This window comes from Gopherus evgoodei, chromosome 6, assembly GCF_007399415.2.
Source record: "Gopherus evgoodei ecotype Sinaloan lineage chromosome 6, rGopEvg1_v1.p, whole genome shotgun sequence".
Taxonomy (NCBI): Eukaryota; Metazoa; Chordata; order Testudines; family Testudinidae; genus Gopherus; species Gopherus evgoodei.
Window position 1 is genome coordinate 4,839,162 of NC_044327.1, and position 21,090 is coordinate 4,860,251.

Below are 21,090 nucleotides of genomic sequence, written 5' to 3' on the forward strand. Positions count from 1 at the left end.
CCTACTGCTCAGTCCATCAATAACTTGCTTGCCCCTTTCAGGTTAAATATATCGGGGATAATTATCTAGTTGAGCTTTCTTCCATAGCTTAGTGGTTTGAATACTGGCCTGTCAAACTCAGGGTTGTGAGTTCAATCCTTGAGAGGGCCACTTAGGGATTTGGGGCAAAATCAGTACATGGTCCTGTTAGTGGACTCAATGACCCTTTGGAGTCCCTTCCAGTTCTAGGAGATAGGTATATCTCCATTTAAAAAAAAAAGAAGACTCTTGGAAACAGGTTTTTCACATGCAGTCATCTGTCCCTTACTGTGAAATGTGCTGTATTATAAGGGCAATGCCAAGCCAGTAGAGATCTGTGTTTTTAATTTCAGTTTTCTTTAAACTTCTTTTAGGAGTTTCTTTAAAGCCTTTTCACTTATTGGAGAAACTCAGGAAAGAGAGAGAGTATTAATCCACTTCTCCAACAGATACTATCAGTGTAACCCAAACACCGTTTCTACTCAAGGTAATTTTGCTTCTGATTTCTAGATCCTGGGCATTCCTCTTTGTTCTTTCACTTTTGGCTATAGCCTGTATATTTCCTGCTAGAAATGTTCTCCTGCCTGAGGCAAAACAAGTATACGTATGAAAATGGACTGTTTGTGGAAGGCGAGAGATTGACAACAGTGAGAATGGTAGTCCTCTAATTTATCCTTGCCAGAAGAATGGTATGGACAGAGGCAGGGCAACCTTATTTATCTTGGCCTCAGTTCAACATGGTATTTAAACATGCCTAAGTACTTGAGTAGTTCCTCAGCATGGCTATGTACATGCTTATAATTGAGCATGTCCTCCCTGGCCTCAGTTCAGTACACAGGATGGACAGTACGTATGGCCCAATGGCTTACTCACTGCACATCATGCAGATCTCCCACTGAATATGAAATGGTTTATTTCCTCACTCTTTCTTTTTATGGTGCTCATCAGTGTAATAGTTGAATGCTTCATAGAGAGGGATGAATGTGTCTTCACCCATCCCCGGTGAGGTGATACTATGACCCTCACTTTACAGATGGGGGTACTGAGGCACAGAGAAATGAAGATCGATATTTTCAAGTGTTTGCTAGTTTGGGGTGACCAATGCGAGATGCCTAGGGCTTGATTTTCACAGATGGTCAGCTCCCATCAATTTCAGCTGGATTAGTGGGCCATCAGCACTTTGGAAAGCTGGCTCCAGATGTCTTAAAATGAGGCCTCAGGAAAATGAGGAACACACAGTCAGTGGCTGCTTCTGCAAATGTCGGCCTACATGACTTTCCCAATGCCACATAATCAGCCAATGGCAAAGCCTGAAAGAGAACCCATTTCTTCTGGTTTCTAATCCAGTGCTGTCACCTCAAGATCCCCTTCCTATGGATCCCTGCACACTGACAGCACAACAGGCAGCTTCTGCTGCATATGAGGCTGGGGTCCTGTGAGCACCAGCAGCCTCTTTCATTGTACAGCCCTGCCTCATTCAGAGTCTAAGACAAGCAGTGCAGAAGTCAGGGGCCCTGTGGGGAGAAATAGTATGTGCTCATGTTTTCCAGGACTATGTTTCTGAAAGACCAGACATACCAACTGAGAGAGGCTATAACATCTCCTTGCTGGAAGGTCAGTGGTGTCCCAGGCAAGGAGACAGGGTGTTTGTTCTTTCTGTTCTGGCCCTAACGAGCAAAAAAAAGAAAAACCTGATTCCATTTGGTGTACTGATACCAGCAAAGTAGCCGTGAGAGTGTGGTTTCATATCTACTTTATCTTATCAGTCGATGCTGCAAGACAGTTTTGTCAGATGACAGAAGGCGAAAGAAAGTATGAGATGAACTGATTTTCGTTAAATGACGTTAGATTGATTTTCCTGCATTTTTCTGTGTGCTACTTGATGACCAGATTCCCCTTAAAAGCAGAGGCAGACTCAGTTGGTGAGCAGGGTCCTAGTGCAATCTGAGCTGATCTTAAATACATTGTCCTGGGTAGTGTGAGTTTATGTGTAGTGTGATCAGATGTCTCAATGTTATTGAGACCTTCCTGATATAAGGGACTTTGTCTTATGTATGTAACTATGTCTCCACTCCCAAAAAAAAAAATGTGTCCCAATTTTTCACGCTGCTATCTGGTCACCCTATTTGTGTGTGATATTTGCTCTGTTTCTTTTCCCAGATGGAGTCCATTGTCTTACCTGTGCAGTGATGCTGCTGAACACTGACCTACATGGCCATGTGAGTACACATGCTAAGAACATGCTCTTCCCTTATTTTCAGGAAGCGCTTCCCTGTCAAAGTTGAGCTTTCAGGAAGTGGTGCTGGTTGCAGATCAGCCCTCTCAGGCGCTCCTTGTTTTGCATGGTGCTCCTCCTTGGGATCAGGACTGCAACTGGCCACTCTGCTAGAGGCACAAGGCGAATAGGCATCCTCGCCACCCGTGTGCTTGGATACAGTTGCAGTCCTTATGCTCCCCAGAGCACAGATACTGCTTCCTCCATGGGATATTTTAAAGGCGGTCATCTGACAACTAGCCAACAGATCCTGTTGCGGGGGAAAAGCTGCACCCCCAGAAGGGGCGTGAGAGTGGGTGTGGTTCCCTGCATGCCCCTCCCGACCTCCAGGAGGGTTGTGCCTGCTACCCCAGTTGCAGCATTGCCCAGCCCTTGGGTAGGGAAACTGAAAGCACTCCTCCTCCTGATGCTCATCCTCCTTTGTGATGCTCATCCTCCTGATGCTCATCTTCCTGGGGACAGCAGCGTGTTGTGGCCTGGCAGCAGCAGTGTCTGTTGGCTTCTACCTTCCCTGGGGCTTTGCTATCCTGGAGAGGAGGAGAAAGAACCTGGGAGGAAATGGGAATGTTTGGGCAGCCAGTTATGACCTGAAAGCCTCTTGGATGAAGTGACCACAGTTAACGTCCATTCAGTATCCTCTGCAGCTGATATGAAAACACGCATGAGCCAAATAAGGCAAAGGTGTGTCCAGCGCACTTGATGCAGTAGGAGACCACATAGCATATATTTCAGTGCTCTAAGCACCCCGTTGTATGTGCTTATGGTGAGATATGACTGCTCTGAATTTTAACCTTCTGCTGCACATTTTTGGGGGGTCTCCACTACACATCTAGGGTCTAATTCTGCACCCCTTAAGTTACATGGAATAGCACTTACCCTCAGGAGTATTGGAGTACCCTCAGGAGTCAGCCGGCTGGCTTGCATGAATAAGAACTACTCAGCATGTGATGTTTCCGGAAAACACTTGCATTTCCACAAAAGCAAATGCTACCCAACAACAGCTTGACCTTGCAGTCTGTCATGCAGGTGAAACCCCACTGAAGTTAGTAGGAGCTTTGCCTGTGTGAATGACTACAGCATCTGGCCCAGAGTAATTTACTCTCCAAGATAATGGTATTGGCAATGCAGAGAGTAGAGTGAGATTCTTATGGAAATCTGGATTCCATGCCAGTTTCCATTGGGAAGTGGAGTTTGTTCTTGTTGGACAGAGCCGGAAAAGGTTTAACGCAATGACGCTTTAACTGGAGACGTAATACAGGGCTCTACTGTGCCTGCTGGACATGGATCCATGTTGGGTGCAGTGCAGAACTCCCTCTCCTGAAGGATTTTCAGGAGGGATTCTGCGCTCAGGGAAGCAAGTAGCCTCTCAGGGGGAGACACATTCCTACAATGGGTTCAGCAAACTCCTTCCCTAACTTAGTGGTCTCACTTTGTGGCCACACACCCTCCCTGCCTCTTGGGGGCGTATGTCTTCTTGTGTCCCATTGGTGCACAGAAGGAACTAGGGTGACCAGATGCCCTGATTTTATAGGGACAGTCCTGATATTTGGGGCTTTGTCTTATATAGTCGCCTATTACACCCCATGCCCTGTCCCAATTTTTCACACTTACTGTCTGGTCACCCTAAAAGGAACAAGTCTGACAGGCACTTGTTCAAGGGAGGGCAAGACTCCTTGACACAGTGTATGAGCCTGGGAGAATCTAACCACAATTTCTAGCCGCAATTTCATTCAGTGCCATTCTACTCATAGCCACTAGGTGGCAGAGAAGGACTGACATTTGCCTGAGTTATCCTTGCTCCAGCAGACCATTCCAGACAGCCTCTCTGTGCCCTTCAGGTTAAAATTAATACAAGGACACACACTGTACCTCAGCCGCCCTATCGCCATCCAAGGAGAGTGGAGAGAAAGGGAGCTATGTGATCACACCCTGAGATGTGGGGGTAGGGTGGGACAAATACAAACTTAAATTGGTTTGATGTGGCTGTTTAATTTGTATTTCAGAAAATTTATTTATAATGCATGGAGACCTGCCTTAAAGCACCCCATGGACCGACGCAGACTGGGTTCTTAATGGGTAGGGGATATTCTAACCGAAGCAAGGCAGAGCTGTCCTTGCTGTCCTTCAAACATTTGGGAACTTTGGGGGTGGCTCTTACAAGAAAGGAGGTTGCCCCTTGTACAGACTTCAGAGCAACTCCAAGGAACTTATAAAAGTTACAACTAATACTTTCAAAGTTGTCTAAGGGACTTAAACATCTATTTCCCATTAGTTTTAATGGGGAGTGAGCATCCAAAGCCCCTAAGTGGCTTTGCAGGTTTTATAAGGGAAAAGAAGTTACAAGCAAACTCTACTCCCAGAAAGGCACATTCCGCTACCCTCTCATGTTGAGCACAGTGCCTTTCTCCTCCAGGAGTCCCATTGAGATTGATGGCACATCTCATGAGTAAAAATAAAGATACAGGAATGTGCCCCAGAGATTGCTCCGTTGTTTACTTGGAGACTATCCCTTTACACTACTGCTGAGGCTAAGCTGATTCTGTTTGTCGTAAGACCGTGTGACCTTGCAGATTTCTGTGACTGGTGGTTATTGCCATGTTGTCTTAAGTTTGGAGAACGCAGAGCAGCTGCCATAACAAGTAACAGAATCCTGCATGTATTTCTCTTGTCCTTTTCTTCCTTGGATCATCTATAATCTTTTTATTCTTTTACTTTTACCTTATAGGTGGTAAGTTGGGTGTTTATAACTTTGAATGCACATATTGTAACTCCTGTTTTCTAACTCCAGTATAGTGCTCCAGGCTGTTAGCATGTCTCTGTTATGCAGTGAAACCTACCAAAGAAGTAAATGAATGGGTCTAATGAACCCCCTTTATTCCTCCCTGTCTTGCTGCAGTTCATCCTCTTTCCATGTACTGGAGTAAGCCACTTCAGTTACCATGTGCTGGAAAAGAAGATCTAAGAAGGGACCTATTAATATGGGTAACAACCCACTTCAGGTGGGGAAATGAATTGTAATTTTAGGGTCTGACTTTAGCGGCAAAAGCCTAAATCTGAAATTAAAACCTCACCCGTTGAGAGCTGTTTCTTGAAGCTTAATAAAAGCAGGAGTTAGGGCCAGGTTGGGGGCTGGTATGTACTGCCCCAGGAGAGAGTGTAGGTCAGACACCCTTCTGACGGCACAGTTCCTTCCTGGTTGCCCCATTGCTCTGTGAGAAGGGGAGTAATTTATTGCTGGCTTATACTGTAGCAAAGTGTAGCATCTCCTTGATGGATCAGCATTGCTGGGTGATGTGGTGGGGGTGGCTCACTTACCTCTGCTCCTTACCTCTCCCTGCCCGTGTGCTCTGGTGAGAAGTAGCAGGCACAAAGAACAAGGGATGATGTAGCCCTAAAAGTCCATAACTTGTATAATAGATGGAGCTCCTTCAGTCTGTCAGGGCTTGTCTGCACAGCAGAGTGAACCCAGGCTCTTCCTCACCTGTTGTCCCTAACCCAGCTCCTGTCACACATGGAGCCTTCTCATCAGAGTTTTGTGGTGCTTTTAACCCAGCTAGGGCATAAGCTAGTGCGGCTTTAACTCAGGGTGGTAACCTGCCCACTTTGTAGTGAGTGATTCAATGTCTTCCCAGGATTCCCCCATGTGCCCGGATGGACAGACAAGTTCTCCCAAAGTTCACTGGGAAAGAATCATAAAGTGGCTCAGCTTATTGCAGTGCTAAGATCCATGGGATATGCCCTCCGGAAGTCCTAGTGACACACACGGGGGAGCGCAGCACCAGTGAGGTCACAGTGACTTGGGTAGGCCTTGGCAGTGTGGCTGCTCACAGCCAGGCCAGGGTAACCTGGGTGCTCTGACCCTGCTGCTGATCACCTGAGTGCAAGTGAGGCTATAAACTAGGGGTGGGCAAACTACGGCCTGCAGGCCGGATCCGGCCTCTCAGGGCTTTGGATCTGGCCCACAGGATTGTCCCCCATGGCACTGTGGGCCCCGCATCGACCTCAGAAGCAACCAGCACCATGTCCCTGCGGCCCGTGGGTGGGGGAGAGGGCAGAGGGCTCCATGCGTTGCCCTTGCCTCCAGGCATTGCTCCCTCCCCCCCCCACAGTTCCCATTGGCCAGGAACAGGGAACCGCGGCCAATGGGAGCTTTGGGGGAGGTACCTGGAGGCATGGCAAGGGCAGCACGCGCGGAGCTCTCCGCCCCCACTCCCCTAGGGGCTGCGGCGCTTCCAGGAGCAGTGCGGGGCCGGGGACAGGGCAGGCAGGCAGGGAGCCTGTCCCAGCCCCGGTGCGCTCCGCTGCCACCCTGGAGCTGCTTTCGGTAAGCGGCGCCAGGCCGGAGTCCGAACCCCTCCTGCACCCCGCCCCCCAACTCCCTGCCCTAAGCCCCCTGCCTGCACCTCGCACCCCTCCTACACCCCAACTCCCTGCCGCACCCTGTACCGCTGTTTACCCCAACCCCCTGCCCTGAGCCCCCTTCTCAGTCCACACCCCTCCTGCACCCCTGCTCTGAGCCCTCTCCTGTACTCTGCACCCCTCCTACACCCCAACCCCCTGCCCTGAGCCCCCTCATACACCTCGCACCCCTCCTCTGCCCCAGTCCCTTGCCCTGAGCCCCTTCCTGGAGCCTCTCCCGCAGTTCCTTCCACACCCCAACCCTCTGCATACAATTTCCCCACCCAGATGTGCCCCTCAGCCCAAAAAGTTTGCCCACTCCAGCTATACACCAAAAAAGGCCCTTTGGATTGCAAATGCCAGTGCAGCCCCAACCTCAGGGAGTCACCGAAAGTTAGGGTTAGAAATATGGGGTTTAATTTAGAGCATTATTTTCCAGTTCAAGTTTCAGTTTGTAATCCTGGTGGAAGAAGTTCTTTCTAGCTTCTGGACAGCAGCTTTGGCAACATGGCCCCAGCTTTCTGTGAATTCAGACCTTAAAGTTCTGTGAACATAACTCCACCCTTTATTAAATGCTTGGAGATCTGTGGATGAAGAGCACAGGGCAAGTGCTCAGAAACACCACCACCACCTCCATCCTCATTATGATATTTGTGTACTACCTAACATCCATTGTTTGAACAGGAGGCTGGGTTATTAACACACATTTGTTGTGCGTTTTCCTGCTGGGTTCCTGAAGACGTGTGTGCACCGATGTCTGTATAATTCTGAGAATGCTTCTCTGCACGGCCTGCCTTGGGCTTAAAGACTAAAGCAAGGAGATGCCATCCATCCAGACATGGTTTTCTTAGGCCTAACTGTTGTTAGACAACAGCACCAATCTGGCTATGTTTCTGTAATGTATCTTTTGGTGACTTCCAGAACATTGGGAAAAAGATGACCTGCCACGAATTCATTGCCAACCTTCAGGGGATGAACGAAGGCAAAGATTTCCCTAGGGGGTTGCTGAAGGTAAGGGATGAATTTAACAGCGGGTTTTAAAATAAGAGATTTGGTTGTGCCTTCACTGACTGGTTCCTGAGTCACAGTTAAAATAGACTATGCGGTTTATTGAATTCCTATTTGTCAGTCACGATGGTGAATGGGCTTTTCTCTGCTCCCAAAATACATAAAAAAATTCACTCCTACAAAGTCAATTAGTAGTCCCAATGCGGGTACTTGCAGTGCATAAAGGTAAGTCTGTGCATTAGTCTTTGCAGGTTTGAGGCCAGAGTTTTTAATAAAAGGAAACAAAGGTGTGGCACAATCTACGAGTGCTATGTAATGATAAGAGCAGGAACAAAGCCAGCCAGTTATTGCAACTGAATATTTAAGAGGGACCCTTGAATTGTGTATTCTATAAGTTTTATATAGAGCTTGGGAAGTGGCGCATGGGGGCTTTCACATCAAAATGAGAGAGATAATTTCAGATTAGAATGAATTGTACTGCTTTTCTTCAGGGTTTGTTTGTATAATTTTTGCGAGTCTTCAAATGTGAATAACTGCAGAAAGCCTGAGCTGGCTTAATCTTGTTTTAGTAGCAATAATAGGGGAAATATTTCTTTTCCTTTGTTTGGTTGTTGACATGAAACATCAGGCTGTTTGAAGGGAGACAAGAGTTTACTCTAGAGTTCATGAATTGTTCAGTAATGGGAAAATATGAAATATTGTTGCACCTAGCACCTGACCCAAAATCTACTGAAGTCAATGGAAAGATTCCCGTTGCCTTCAGCGGGCTTTGGATCAGGCCTCTAATGAAACGCAAGACACAGTATATAGATCAGGGTCATTTTTTAATTTTTAAAAGCAGCAAGGAGTCCTGTGGCACCTTATAGACTAACAGACGTATTGGAGCATGAGCTTTCATGGATGAATACCCACTTTGTCGGCATCCAACGCAGAGGGTTTTCACCCATGAAAGCTCATGCTCCAATACGTCTGTTAGTCTAATAGGTGCCACAGGACTCTTTGCTGCTTTTACAGATCCAGACTAACACGGCTACCCCCCCTGATTTTTAATTTTTGTGGTTTCTTTGGTTACTTTTGGCTTCTTCTGGGCTCTGTTTACTAAATTTAAGCCCCTGTTCAGAAAAAATAAAAGTCTTGGCCTGGATGGTTAATAATCAAAGTGTCACTGAAAGGACGCTCATAGGTAAACTCATTTCTACCATTGCCTTGGAGAGGCATAGTGGGATTACTTGGCAGACTAATTACTTGGCAGACTAATTAAAGGCTCTTATTGACTATCTAGATCTCCAATGCTGGTCTTTAAATAGCCCATTTAGTGTACAAAAGGAAGATTTCCATTGGGCTCACCTGCTGTTTATTTTTCCATTGTTGGAAGAATAGTGATCATTATCCTGGCCTGTGCTATTAAGGACCTTTAGCACTGACCTTAAAGCTATCCTGAATGGGTAGCTATAAACCTGGGATAGTTGGCTCTGTGCCAGCCCATCCCATCCCAGCGTAGGGAGTGGGATGGGGTTTGGAGGAGTTGTTTCGGGGGCTAAAGAGGGTCTGGCAGGAATGCAGTACTCTCCATCAGTCCCTGCCCTTGACCCGCAGATACTCTCATCTGTGTGGGAGGCTGATTTGACCCCCGTCCAGCCCCAGGATCAGAGGGGGAGGAGGCAGAAACATAGCTTTTAGAGCCACTGTTGCCTGTCCCCCGATTCTGCTCTGGCACAACTGAGGGTTTGCCTCTCATTGTTTTTTCTTAGTAAATCTGAATGTACCGAAAAGCAGTAGAGTTGTTTTTCAATAGCTCTTACTGGCAGTCTGCAGCGGATATCCTAGCAGTCGATACAGGCTTCATGTTTAGAAATAAAAATCAGTCACATAGGCCTTTATTTAGCAAAGTGCTTCAGCAAAATGCTTTTAATTTAACTGTTCCATTAGGAACACTATGGATGAAAGCAGATTCAGTGTCTGACTCAGAACCCCTAAAAACGGTGTCTCTCTAGTATCCTTGCTCTTGCCTTCGCAATTCCTGTTAGATCTGTGCAAAGTCCACAAGGTGGCATAATGTCACAGCTGAAAACATAGCAGTGAACAAGAGTTTGAGAATACCAGACGCCCACCTCTCATCAATACAGCAGGGGTCAGGGAGAGAACTGGACCTCTGCAAGTCACAATTCTTTCTCCATTCTCCTCTCACTGGCAAGCTAGGCATTTTCCATTATATGGAGCTGGGCTTAAAGGTATACTTTCCAAGTTTAGTGGATGCAGGGAAAATCAATTTTTATTTTTGTAGGCTCATGGCTAAGCAGCAGTTCTGCAGAAAAGGACCTGCGGATTACATGGACGAGAAGCTGGATATGTGTCAGCAGTGTACCCTTGTTGCCAAGAAGGCCAACAGCATATTGGGCTGTATTAGTAGGAGCATTGCCACCAGATTGAGCGGAGTGATTATTCTCCTCTATTTGGCGCTGGTGAGGCCACACCTGGAGTATTGCGTCCAGTTTTGGGCCCCCCACTACAGAAGGGATGAGGACAAATTGGAGAGAGTCCAGCAGAGGGCAACAAAAATGATCAGGGGGCTGGGGCAATGACTTACGAGGAGAGGCTGAGGGAACTGGGCGTATTTAGGTTGCAGAAGAGCAGAGTGAGGGGGGATTTGATAGGAGCCTTCAACTACCCTAAGAAGGTTCCAAAGAGGATGGAGCTCGGCTGTTCTCAGTGGTAGCAGATGACAGAACAAGGGGTAATGGTCTCAAGTTGCAGTGGGGAAGGTCTATGTTGTATATTAGGAAACACTATTTCACTAGGAGGGTGGTGAAGCACTGGAATGGGTTACCTAGGGAGGTGGTGGAATCTCCATCCTTAGAGGTTTTTAAGGTCAGGCTTGACAAAGCCCTGGCTGGGATGATTTAGTTGGGGACTGGTCCTGCTTTGAGCAGGGGGTTGGACTAGATGAGCTCCTGAGGTCTCTTCCAACCCTGATTTTCTATGATTCTAAGGGAAAAGAAAATAACTGAAAGCCTCAGGAACCATCTAGCTAATTCTCCAGGAAGCTGGCCCTGGTGTATGTCACAAGTGGAGTCTGAATTGCCATGGAAAGGAAGAGCCATATTTAGCTAAAAGCTGCAGATATTGCTCTCCTGCATGATATCTAGAACAACCAAAGATCAAGTAAAAATTAACTCTTGCCTCTAATTATACTCAGTCAGTCCCATTAACCTTCAGTGCCACTGAGAGCAGAGTCTGGCTCAGTGTGTTTATTTTGTATGCCTTTGAAATAGCAACATTTTGGTTTGCTGACATGAAGCTCTCTGCATCCTGTGAAGTAGAATGGTGAGACTGCTGGGAGCTAGGTAAACTCTCTTCATTCTCAGCTTGAGAAGCTCTCTGATTCCCCCTCTCCCCCAAAGAGGTCTCTTTGTTTTGCTGCGGTTTCTTGTACAATATCAACACTTGGATATACAGCACAGAGCTTTAGAGTTAGGCTGCAGAGTCTTTGATACTGCTTCCAGAGCTGGGATTTTATTCTTGCTGGAATTTTAAATGAGAAATCCAGATCCAATCTTCAGCACCTTGTGTCTTCCTGCAGATCTGCTCATCAACACTGAATAGAGCTTTACTCTGATACCTTAGTCTGTGATCCATTCCTTCCTCCCCTCTCCCCACCCTTTGTCAGATCTGAGGTTAGTTTTTTTTTAATGTTGAAAACCGTAGAGGCATAGAAGCATAAGTAACTAAGATTTAAAGCTTGGTTCCCCTGAGATCTGATTGCAGTATTTATCCAATCAGTTCTTTAACAGGCAGGGAGAGATGTTTGGCTTGCTTTTCATTCCACCCTAGCTGCAGTAAAACTGTCTGTCACACGTCCCATGCAGCTGCCATGAATTACTAATGGACAATATAAATGGAGATATTGGACCTGAGTCTTCTTTACACTAAGGGCCCCTTTATGGTGCTCTGGCAGTGCAGGGGCCTGGAAGTGAGTGCCAGTTGTTACTACACTCACTCAGAGGCCTCTCCATGTCATCAGACTGATGTAAAGGGTCTTGAGGTAAATGAGAATCAGGCGCCCAGGCTGTGATTCTCCCCTCCCTTGCACAGGTGTAAATCAGGAAGAACTTCATTGACATCTATGGTGTTAACTGGTGTAAGAGAGGGAGAATCAGGCCCACTGAATTTAGGCAGAATTAGATTTTTGGGTGAAATGTTTCAAAGGCACTGAGGCTTTTTTTAAAATCCCACCCTTTGATTCTGAGCTTACATATGCCAGCCACACGAGGGATTTTGCATCATATCGGCCTGTGATCTGTTAGACAAGTCGATCCTGACTTCATAGTAGTGTTTCCCTTTCAGCCCATTGAAATAGTACACTTTTCTAGTAAAAATTCCTTGATCTTTGAAAGTCTAATAAAACCCTGCAAGGAATATGAAATGTCAATGATGACTGTATCTATATAGCCTTATGTAGTTGTGTTGTTCACTCCTAAAGCAAATCTGGAATCACACAGCTACATAAATTTACAACTGGGGACCAGCGGCAGATTTGCAATAAATGGAAGAACCCAGGGTAGCAAGCTGAACTCAAAGCTCTTCAGAGCAAACATACCTGAAATTCTGGTTAGTTAGTGTAAAGTCAGGGAGTGGGATGGGGGTGGGGGTGGGAAATCTAATAATAAAATTTAGAAATTGGGCAACACAGACGCAGATTAAATTCACCAGAGGCCAGTGAAAATGAATGAGCAGTGTAGAGAGAGAGGTCATGACTACATCCTGACTAAATGTGATGGGGGCAGGGTGATCTCAGTGTGGAAAAGGTTGAGAACTCCTGGACTAGATAATAGATGGAATTTATCTAGGGGTCCTTTTCTCCTCTAACCCATAACACCTCTACTCTGGTATAACTCCATTGACTTTGCTGGAGTTCTTGTGGATTTACACTGGCATGAGTGAGGCCCTTGGAAGGGTGCTGGATGTTCACAAAGTTAATAAGGTATCCAGTTGTACGCAGTGAGATGAAATCAGGAGAATAACCCAGCAAATACTTCAGTCTTCACTAAATCAGTGGTACTCTCCATCCTCACCTTGGATACAACATTCAGCTTGGTCACCAGCGCTCCGGAAAGGCATACCAGGTCTGTCAAAGGATTCCTGAAGACCCATGTGGGTGATCTGTGGTGTGGAGTGAGAGGGTTTTAGCCGGAGAGCCAAACAATTAGTGCCCTTTTAGTTTAGAAAGGAGATGAGTAAGAGGAAATGGAATCAAAGGGCATGAAAGGCAAAATATTAACCCTTTCTCATCCTGGCAAATAGCTCTAATTTCAAAAGGGCACAATCCAGAGCAGAGCTGATCTATCAAATTCAAGGGCAATAAACCAATAACATTTTAAAAGGAAAAGTTGCATGTGTAAGATATGTTACCTGCTGGGTGGAAGTCACTGGCTTGTTGCTCAGGAGTTCTGGCCTGACGGCTATGAAGAACAGTATCTACAGATTCAACTCGTGCACAATTATGACAGCACATAAGCTAGTCAATAGTCCTGGGGCCATGTAGAAATTTCACCCATGACATAATCATGGGTGAAATAAGGGAAATGGGAGAATTTTGCAGTTTCCTTTGAAGCATCTTTGAAGAATTACACCTTCCAGCTGCTGCGTAGACACCCTCAAAGGCAATGTTTAGGCTATGAGAGGGTCTCTATAGTTTTAGGGAAGAACACTGTGTTATTGAGCTCTGAGCCAAGGTGATCCCTGCCTATAGGGCCCAAGGCAGTACTTGGTTTTCTTTGGACTCAGAGTGATTGGTATAGTGTCCCTAGAGAACCAAGATAATTTATTATGAGTTACCCCCTTGGACTGATGATGGAGGAAGCTGGAATGAGACAAGGTTTTATTCCATAGCTATAGCTGTCTGTCTCATGTGAGTCCTGTAGCTGGCTGGTGCCCAGCAGGATGTCTGTGGCTGCCCCATTTCCCCATAACACATGAAATGGAAATGGGCCAGTTGTGTAATTGCTACCTGCTTGCTGTGTTGATGGAAGGTGTTGGCTATTCATAAAGCTGACAGGAGGTTAGAGAGCTGTGCACTAGGGTAACTGTACCAAAAGGAGAAGAGACAGGAGTACAGCATACGGTAATACAGACTAGCTGGTTGTAACTGTTGTCAGGAAATGTCTGATGGGGGTAGGATTCAAATCCAGCTTGAAGACTTGGACATTTAAGGCCCAATTTTTCAAAGCCATTTTGAGCACCAGCTCATCTCCCATAGAGGCGCCTCAATGCAGTGGCCACATTTTTAAGTGGGAGCTACTAGGTGCTGAGCTCTTGAAAATCTGGCCCGTAGTTTCTGAAATCATATGAATACTTGATCTGTTTCCTGGGCTGTGCAATTTCCTATGGAAGCTGCGAGGCAGTGTGTGTCTCAATTTGCTGTCAGTTTCTTGCACTTAAGGTTTTGTTTCAGTTTGTCTCTTGCCTTTATGTCTAGCATGAGTTTTTTTCCCCCTTAAACCTTCCAAAGGAAACACTTGATTAGAAGAGGATTCCTGGCATCCTATTTGGTCCAGTCCAGTTATTTCAGATGCCTAATGGAGAAAAGAGGCAAGCTTAAAGTAGCTTAGTTGTTCCTCTCTTATTTACCCGGAGAAAATCCTACTGATCACGCTGCTGTGTGCACATTAATTGCTTTTCTTTGTATCCTCTGCTCGCCTTTACATTTGTGTACAGCAGGGTTCTGCACTAAGGGGTTGTAACCCCCTGCTGCTGCAAAATGCAAAGGGGAGGCCAGCTACCTCACATTTAGAAGAGAAGAGAGTCCTGAGGAAGTGTCAGCAGGGAAAGGTTGAGGACCACTGGTTGACAGCATTAATTCCTAGAGTGTTTTTATTGGTATAGTATTGCAAATGAAGACAGCAAGAAGTATAGACAGCAAAAAGAAAACATAGAATTCTATTCAATATGAGATCAAGAATTTAAAGAACATTTCACCAGAAGAACTCAAAACAACACACCCCCCCCCAAAATGAAAGCATTTGATCTTCTTCAATCTGTTTTAGTTTTTACCCCAGAAAGGACAAAATTTACAGGCTGTTTTCTGTAGCCCATTGTAATACATTTAAATATGAAAAATCACTTGTCTAAAAACCATTCAGATTGCTGAGAAGTAATAATGCCATCCTGAAAAACACAAAGCTGAGAAAATGCAGAGTAAAACCATCTGCTTACATGCATATATCATCCTAAACAGACATGTACTGCCCATTCCCCTAACAAATTAACACTGCTCAGCCCGTCACCAAGGTCACACCCACATCACCTTAATCCTGCCCACCGTTGCTGCCAGTGCTCCTGTGGGCTTAATCTTTCTTTCCTGTAGCTAGTGGTTTCGAGTGTTGTGGATTATAACTTGTTAGCTACCTTAGCCAGTTAAAGCAAACCTGTTTGTTTGTCATGAAGAACTGTGAACTATGATATCTTGCAGATAGTTGTTGTAATTAGCATCTATTGCTAATTAGCTTCTCTAACCAGTGAGATTCTGATACCCTTACATTGAATAGTACCTTACTCTCTGAATAGTCTTATTGGAATACAGTGTGAGAAGGGGTATTGGAATCTGTCCCTAAGAGGTATATTAGCATGATAAGTGTTGTGTTGCTGTTAAGGTAGATGATTGCTAGATAATGAAAAGTTCCTACAATACTTTATTTCCAGATTCCAGGATTTTGAGTCAAACCAGGTAAGCAGAAAAATCTAATATCTGTATTCTCTAAAGGCAGATAAGCCCTAGTGTTTTGTCTGGGAAATCAACACAAGCTAGCAGCAAAAAATTCTGTATGCCAGCTTTGTGCCTCTGAATAGAGGAAGATAAAACTTTTTGAACAGTGACGAACAGCTCAAGAGACAAAACCTTTAATAGCTGTTTAGAAATACATATTCTCTTCTTATAGACTTAAGGGATTGCCCAGTGAACAGAGCATTGGGCTGGGAGTTGGAAGACCTGGGTTGTGTTCCTGACTGTGCCGCTGATGGATTGAGTGACCTTCACCTCTCTGTGCTGCTCTTGCTCTTTAGCTATTTGCGCTGTAAACTCTTTGGGGAAGAAACTCTCTCTCCCTACATGTTTATAGGGCAGCTAGCACAATGGGGCTCGACTCTTTGTGCGGACCTGTAGGGGGCAGAGAATGAGGGAGAGTCAGCTCAGAGTCTCCAGTGTTAGCAGCAGCAACTATGTGGTTTAGTACCGGTTTCTGAGTGATTGTTTGAAGGGTTGGTTTTCATCCAAGAAGGCAAAGTCTCACTGATGTGTTATCTGTGGATGGATCATTTAAAAATGGACTCTTACAGGTGGGAACAATCAGTTTCTTCATCATGTTAAATAATAAAAGCTGTCAGTTACAGTCTGACTTGTTACCTGAAATGTTTAGCAGTTCTCGAAGATGACATGAAAATTCTGAGCTTTCCATCTAGCCCTCTAAATTGTCAAGATTGTCAGTTCGGAAAATACATACAATACTATTCAGAAATGACTGTCCCTTTAAAATCAGAAGCCTTGGATCCTTCTGAGTTGGAAAATCTCTAATACAATGTCACACACACATTTTGGTCCTTCTGACATGTTACTCCCACCTCCATGTGGGTAGAAAACAAATTCTGAAAAACCATTCTTTGATCTTCCACCCACTGATCTGCTAGAAATTTAAGTTCTGTACTGCAACTCAGGGGAAGGGGAAGTAGAAATACAATTTATACCATATTTTTTTTAAAATGCCGTTTCCATTGGTTTTGGTATGACTGCTGTATAAACCCTCTGTGTTCCTGCATTCTGTTAGTCATCACACCTTGAGAATGACGTTGGGCTACTCTCCGTGACCTACTTCAACTGTTATCCCTTCAAACAAGAACATTGGGTTGCAGCTTGAATGTTGATGTTTTTCTTTGATGCCTGATGTTAAATAGAGCACTTAGTTTTCTTTCAAGGTCATATTACCTGATGATGACCAGTGTGAGGTATTAATAAGATAATAGTAAACACTAAGGGTAAGTCTACAATGCATTGTAATCCCAAGTCTGTGGGACTGGGCTTGTGGACTCAGGGTTTCCCAACCCGCACTCGAGTGTCTGCACTGCATTGCAATCCTGGGTTTACAGTTGCTGGACCCAGGTCTCAGCTGTGCTCACATGTCCATGCTGCACTATGCCAACCTGCTGAATTGAGTGTGTAGCTTGAACTGAGTCCACACTGCAAAATAACAGGCACTGGCTCTGATGCACCCCAAAGTAGGGTCCTCGGACTTGGGTCATGAGTGCTGGCTGACCCGAGTCAAACTGATCCGTGTGTGGATGGAAGTGGAGCTTGGACTCAAGCTGAGTCAGAGAGTGGGCTTAGCGTGCAGTACAGTCATACCCTAAGGGGCTGGTTCCAGTCTCGCTGGCATGTAGGAGCCACACAGGAGCTACAGGGGCTGGGGGCAGAGTTCTCCTGGCACTGGAGCAACATAGACCTGACTTCATTGCCCCTGTGCTATTCCCTTCCACACGCCCAGGCTTTGGGGGCATGCTGGAGGTGGGGCTAGGAACAGGATGGAGCATGTCAGAGGGCTGTGTCCATAGCAAGGAGCTCCACAGGGAGTGCTGTGCAGCCTGTAGGCAGCCCAGGGGGAGCAACCTCTAATTTAAACCACAGACCAGCTTAGCCCCCTGGCCTTTGCCTTCTGTGCTCCATCTTTTAGGAGGCATTGCACAAAATGCAAGACAGGACACCTGTGTAAAGCCCCCGCCGTTGTTAAAGTAGCCTTCATTTCATGGATTGTGCTCAGCTGTATGAATCAGGGGATGGCATGAGCGTTTGTACATATAGTTCTGAGAGAAGGCCATATGAAGAGCATCTAGGCTGGGCAATTTAGGCTTCAGCACTGTTGGGAGTGTTTATTGCAAGGGCAGAGTCGAGGTTGTCAATGAACTAGCCAGAGATTTTTTTTCTGTGTTTACACATATGTGTGATTCAGCAGTTGCTTCTGAAACCAGCCCTTCATTAACCTCAGTTGTGATGTCTAGGTTTTTACTAGATGGGCTTTTTTTTTTTTATGGCTGTATTCCATGGTACATCTTCTGTTGCAACTTTAACTTAATGACTTTTTTATATTAAATAATATGCTGATAATTTTTAAATGGAAGTCTCAATTAATGTATAATCCTATTTGTCTTTGCAAGCAGAGGACGTAATTAGAATATAGTTATTAAAACAAGTAATGTAATAACAGGACCTGATTCCCTTGCAGGTTATCCCTATTTTGGTATAAATAAAAAATAGTATGGCCTACAATATTATGTTATTGTGGGCTGAGGGAAGGGTCTAGCTAGGGAGTGAAGTTTCTTCATTCTCCTGCTATATTTCTAGCAGTTGTAAAAGGAATGTTCTTCTTCGAGTGATTGCTCATATACATTCCAGTTAGGTGTGTGCGCCGCGCGTGCACATTCGTCGGAAAACTTTTACCCTAGCAACTCAGTGGGCCGGCAGGTCGCCCCCTAGAGTGGCGCCATCATGGCGCTTGATATATAGCCCTGCCGGCCCGCCCGCTCCTCAGTTCCTTCTTACCGCCCGTGTCGGTCGTTGGAACAGTGGAGCGCGGCTTAGCTGTCCTCCACTTCCCTAGCTACTCGTAGTTCTCGTATATAGTTATGCAGTTATAATCCTTTTATATATATATTTGTATAGTTATACGTTTTTTCTTTGCTAACATAGTTAGTTTAGTAATAGTTAGCAGGGTTCAGGAAGTAGCCCCTTCCATGAACCCGGTGCCGGAGCCCATGCACGGCTCACCGGGTTTTAAAATGGGCTCGGCCTGCCAGAAGCCGATGCCGAAGGGAGATCCACACGACTCCTGTTTGAAGTGCCTCAGGGAATCACACTTGACAGCTAAGTGCCCCATTTGCAAGGCTTTTAAGCTGAGAACAAAAAGGAGCGGGACTTTCACTTACTCCTCCACCTTTGGCGCCGAGCGATGATCAAGCGGCTGGCAGAAGCGCCTCCTCGGCACCGGACCCTGCCAGTACTGCCAAGGCCTTTCGGCACCGGCCGTCGCCGGCACCGAAGTCGACTCGGCACCGCTCCCTTCCTCCGAGGTCGAGAAAGCCTGCGATTCCTGCTGGTGCCTGACGGCTCCCCGGCACGCGCCGTGGTTGAGCCCTCTGCTCCTGCTGCTTCCGTGCCACCTGCATCGCAGCCAGACAGCTCGTCTAAGTCGGATTGTCTGGCACCGACACCTGCAGAGGCACCGATGACATCGGCACCGTCGATTCCAGTCCCCCAGGGCCATTGAATCCGGTGCCTGACAGCTCCCCGGCACGCGCCGTGGTAGAGCTTACTGCTCCTGCTACTTCCGTGCCAACTGCACCGCAGCCAGAGAGCTCGTCTAAGTCGGATCGCCTGGCACCGACACCTGCTGAGGCACCGACGACGTCGGCACTGTCGATCCCGGTCCCACAAGGGCCGTAGAATCCAGTGCCTGACGGCTCCCTGGCACGCGCCGTGGTTGAGCTACTGCTCCTGCTGCTTCCGTGCCAACGGCACCGCAGCCAGAGAGCTCGTCTAAGTCGGATTGCCCGGCACCGACACCTCTGAGGCACCGACAACGTCGGCACCGTCGATTCCAGTCCCACAAGGGCCGTCGAATCCGGTGCCTGACTGCTCCCCGGCACGCGCCGTGGTTGAGCTTATTGCTCCTGCTGCTTCCGTGCCGACGGCACCGCAGCCAGACAGCTCATCTAACTCGGATCGCCCGGCACCGACACCTACCAAAGCTCGGACGACCTCGGTACCGTCGATCCCGGTCCCACGAGGGCCGTCGAATCCGGTGCCTGACAGCTCCCCAGTATGCACTGTGGTTGAGCCTGCTGTTCCCTCCACGCCGGCGACATTACCAACGGCGAGGGATCTCATTGCCATGACAGAGTCGATGCTGCCTGACCCCGGCACCGCCGGTGCGGGTAATACAGTCTCTTCATGTGACCGTCCTCTGTCAGCACAGCAGAGCGACACCGTTCATGATCACGGTCCCGCAGACACTCCAGGTCCTGTCGGCACACCCGACACCACTTGCAGTCCCGGTGCTGTTTTCCTCATCGGTACTGGTCGCACTCGCTGCACCGGTCGGTATCCCGTTCGCCGACCCACTATCGGCACCGTTCCGACTCCCGGCACTGCGACAGGTACCGTGACTCCCGTAGCCTCTCCTCGAGCCTCGAGATCTCGGTCGACCTCCCGGCACCGTTCTGGGTGCGGGTCTGGATCTCGCTCCAGGTACCGGTACGCCTCCCGGTGCCGGTCCCCAGTGCCGAGTTGGGCAAGGTCCGATAGAGTCAGAGACTCTGCCTGTGCCTTCTTTTAGTACCTCCATGGCCATCCAGACACGCATCTGTGTCATCCCACATGCGCAGATCTTATGCTCAGGACCACGATTCTGATATGATGGCCAGCGGGCGCCAGCCCCGAAACCGAAAGAGGCTTGGCGAATGAACCTGTTTGGCCGCCAGGTGTACTCTGCAGAGGCCCTGCAGCTCTGGGTAGCAAGGCAACAAGCCTTGCTTAGCTGCTATAATTATAGCGCCTGGGTGAAGGTAGTTTAGTTTATGGAGTTTCTCCCTCAAAACTCCCGCCAAGAGTTCGCTGCCGTCTTGAAGGACGGGGGAAAAAGGTACCCAGAGCGTCCCTCCAGGCCTCGTTGGACGCAGCAGACTCTGCAGCCAGGACTCTGGCCTTTGGTGTCGCCATGAGGTGCATCTCATGGCTTCAGGTTTCAAACCTCCGGCCGGAGCTGCAGTATGCCATTCAGGATTTACCCTGTGTTGGTAAAGGCCTCTTCGCGGCAAAGACAGCCCCAAGCTGCGAAGCCTGATGGACAATAGGGTCCTAATGCGCTCTCTCAGCATGCATATGCCAGCGACCAAACGCAGGCCTTTCTGTCCCCAACCGCCATACTCTGTGCCTAGCCAGAGACAGGACTTTGGCAAACGGCGAGGCCAAGGTGGTCGCAGATGAACGTCAGGACCCCTAAAGAGCCAAGGTCAAGGTCCCTCGCAATTACCACTGGGACCAAAGACAAACCTTCTAAGGTGCGCCTGAGGGCGGTGTACCAGTCACCGGCCGGGATCCCAATCCCGCTTTCTCCTGGCATGGCCCCAGTTAATTTCAGATCGCTGGGTCCTGCGCATGGTGGAGCATAGGTACCACCTCTAATTTGTTCCAGCCCTGTCCCCCTTCAGGGACCCCTCTCACGAGCAATTCCTCGTACAAGAGGTGCAGACGCCGACTGACGAAAGGGGCAAAGGGGTTTACTCCCGTTATGCCCTAGTCCCCCACTCGAACGGAGGTCTCAGACCTTCCTAGTCCTGCATGGACTCAACCG

General features: G+C 47.4%; 1 protein-coding gene across 5 annotated transcripts in view; it reads left to right on the top strand.

The window, feature by feature from the left end:
- The window catches only part of PSD3 (pleckstrin and Sec7 domain containing 3), a 165,349-nt gene that overhangs the window by 76,582 nt on the left and 67,677 nt on the right, over nt 1-21,090 (top strand). For all 5 annotated transcript variants that reach the window (XM_030566482.1, XM_030566478.1, XM_030566480.1 and 2 more), the window contains 3 exons: nt 393-505; nt 2,179-2,237; nt 7,613-7,702. In XM_030566482.1, the coding sequence (XP_030422342.1) occupies nt 393-505; nt 2,179-2,237; nt 7,613-7,702 (262 nt within the window). The remainder of the gene's footprint in view (nt 1-392; nt 506-2,178; nt 2,238-7,612; nt 7,703-21,090) is intronic.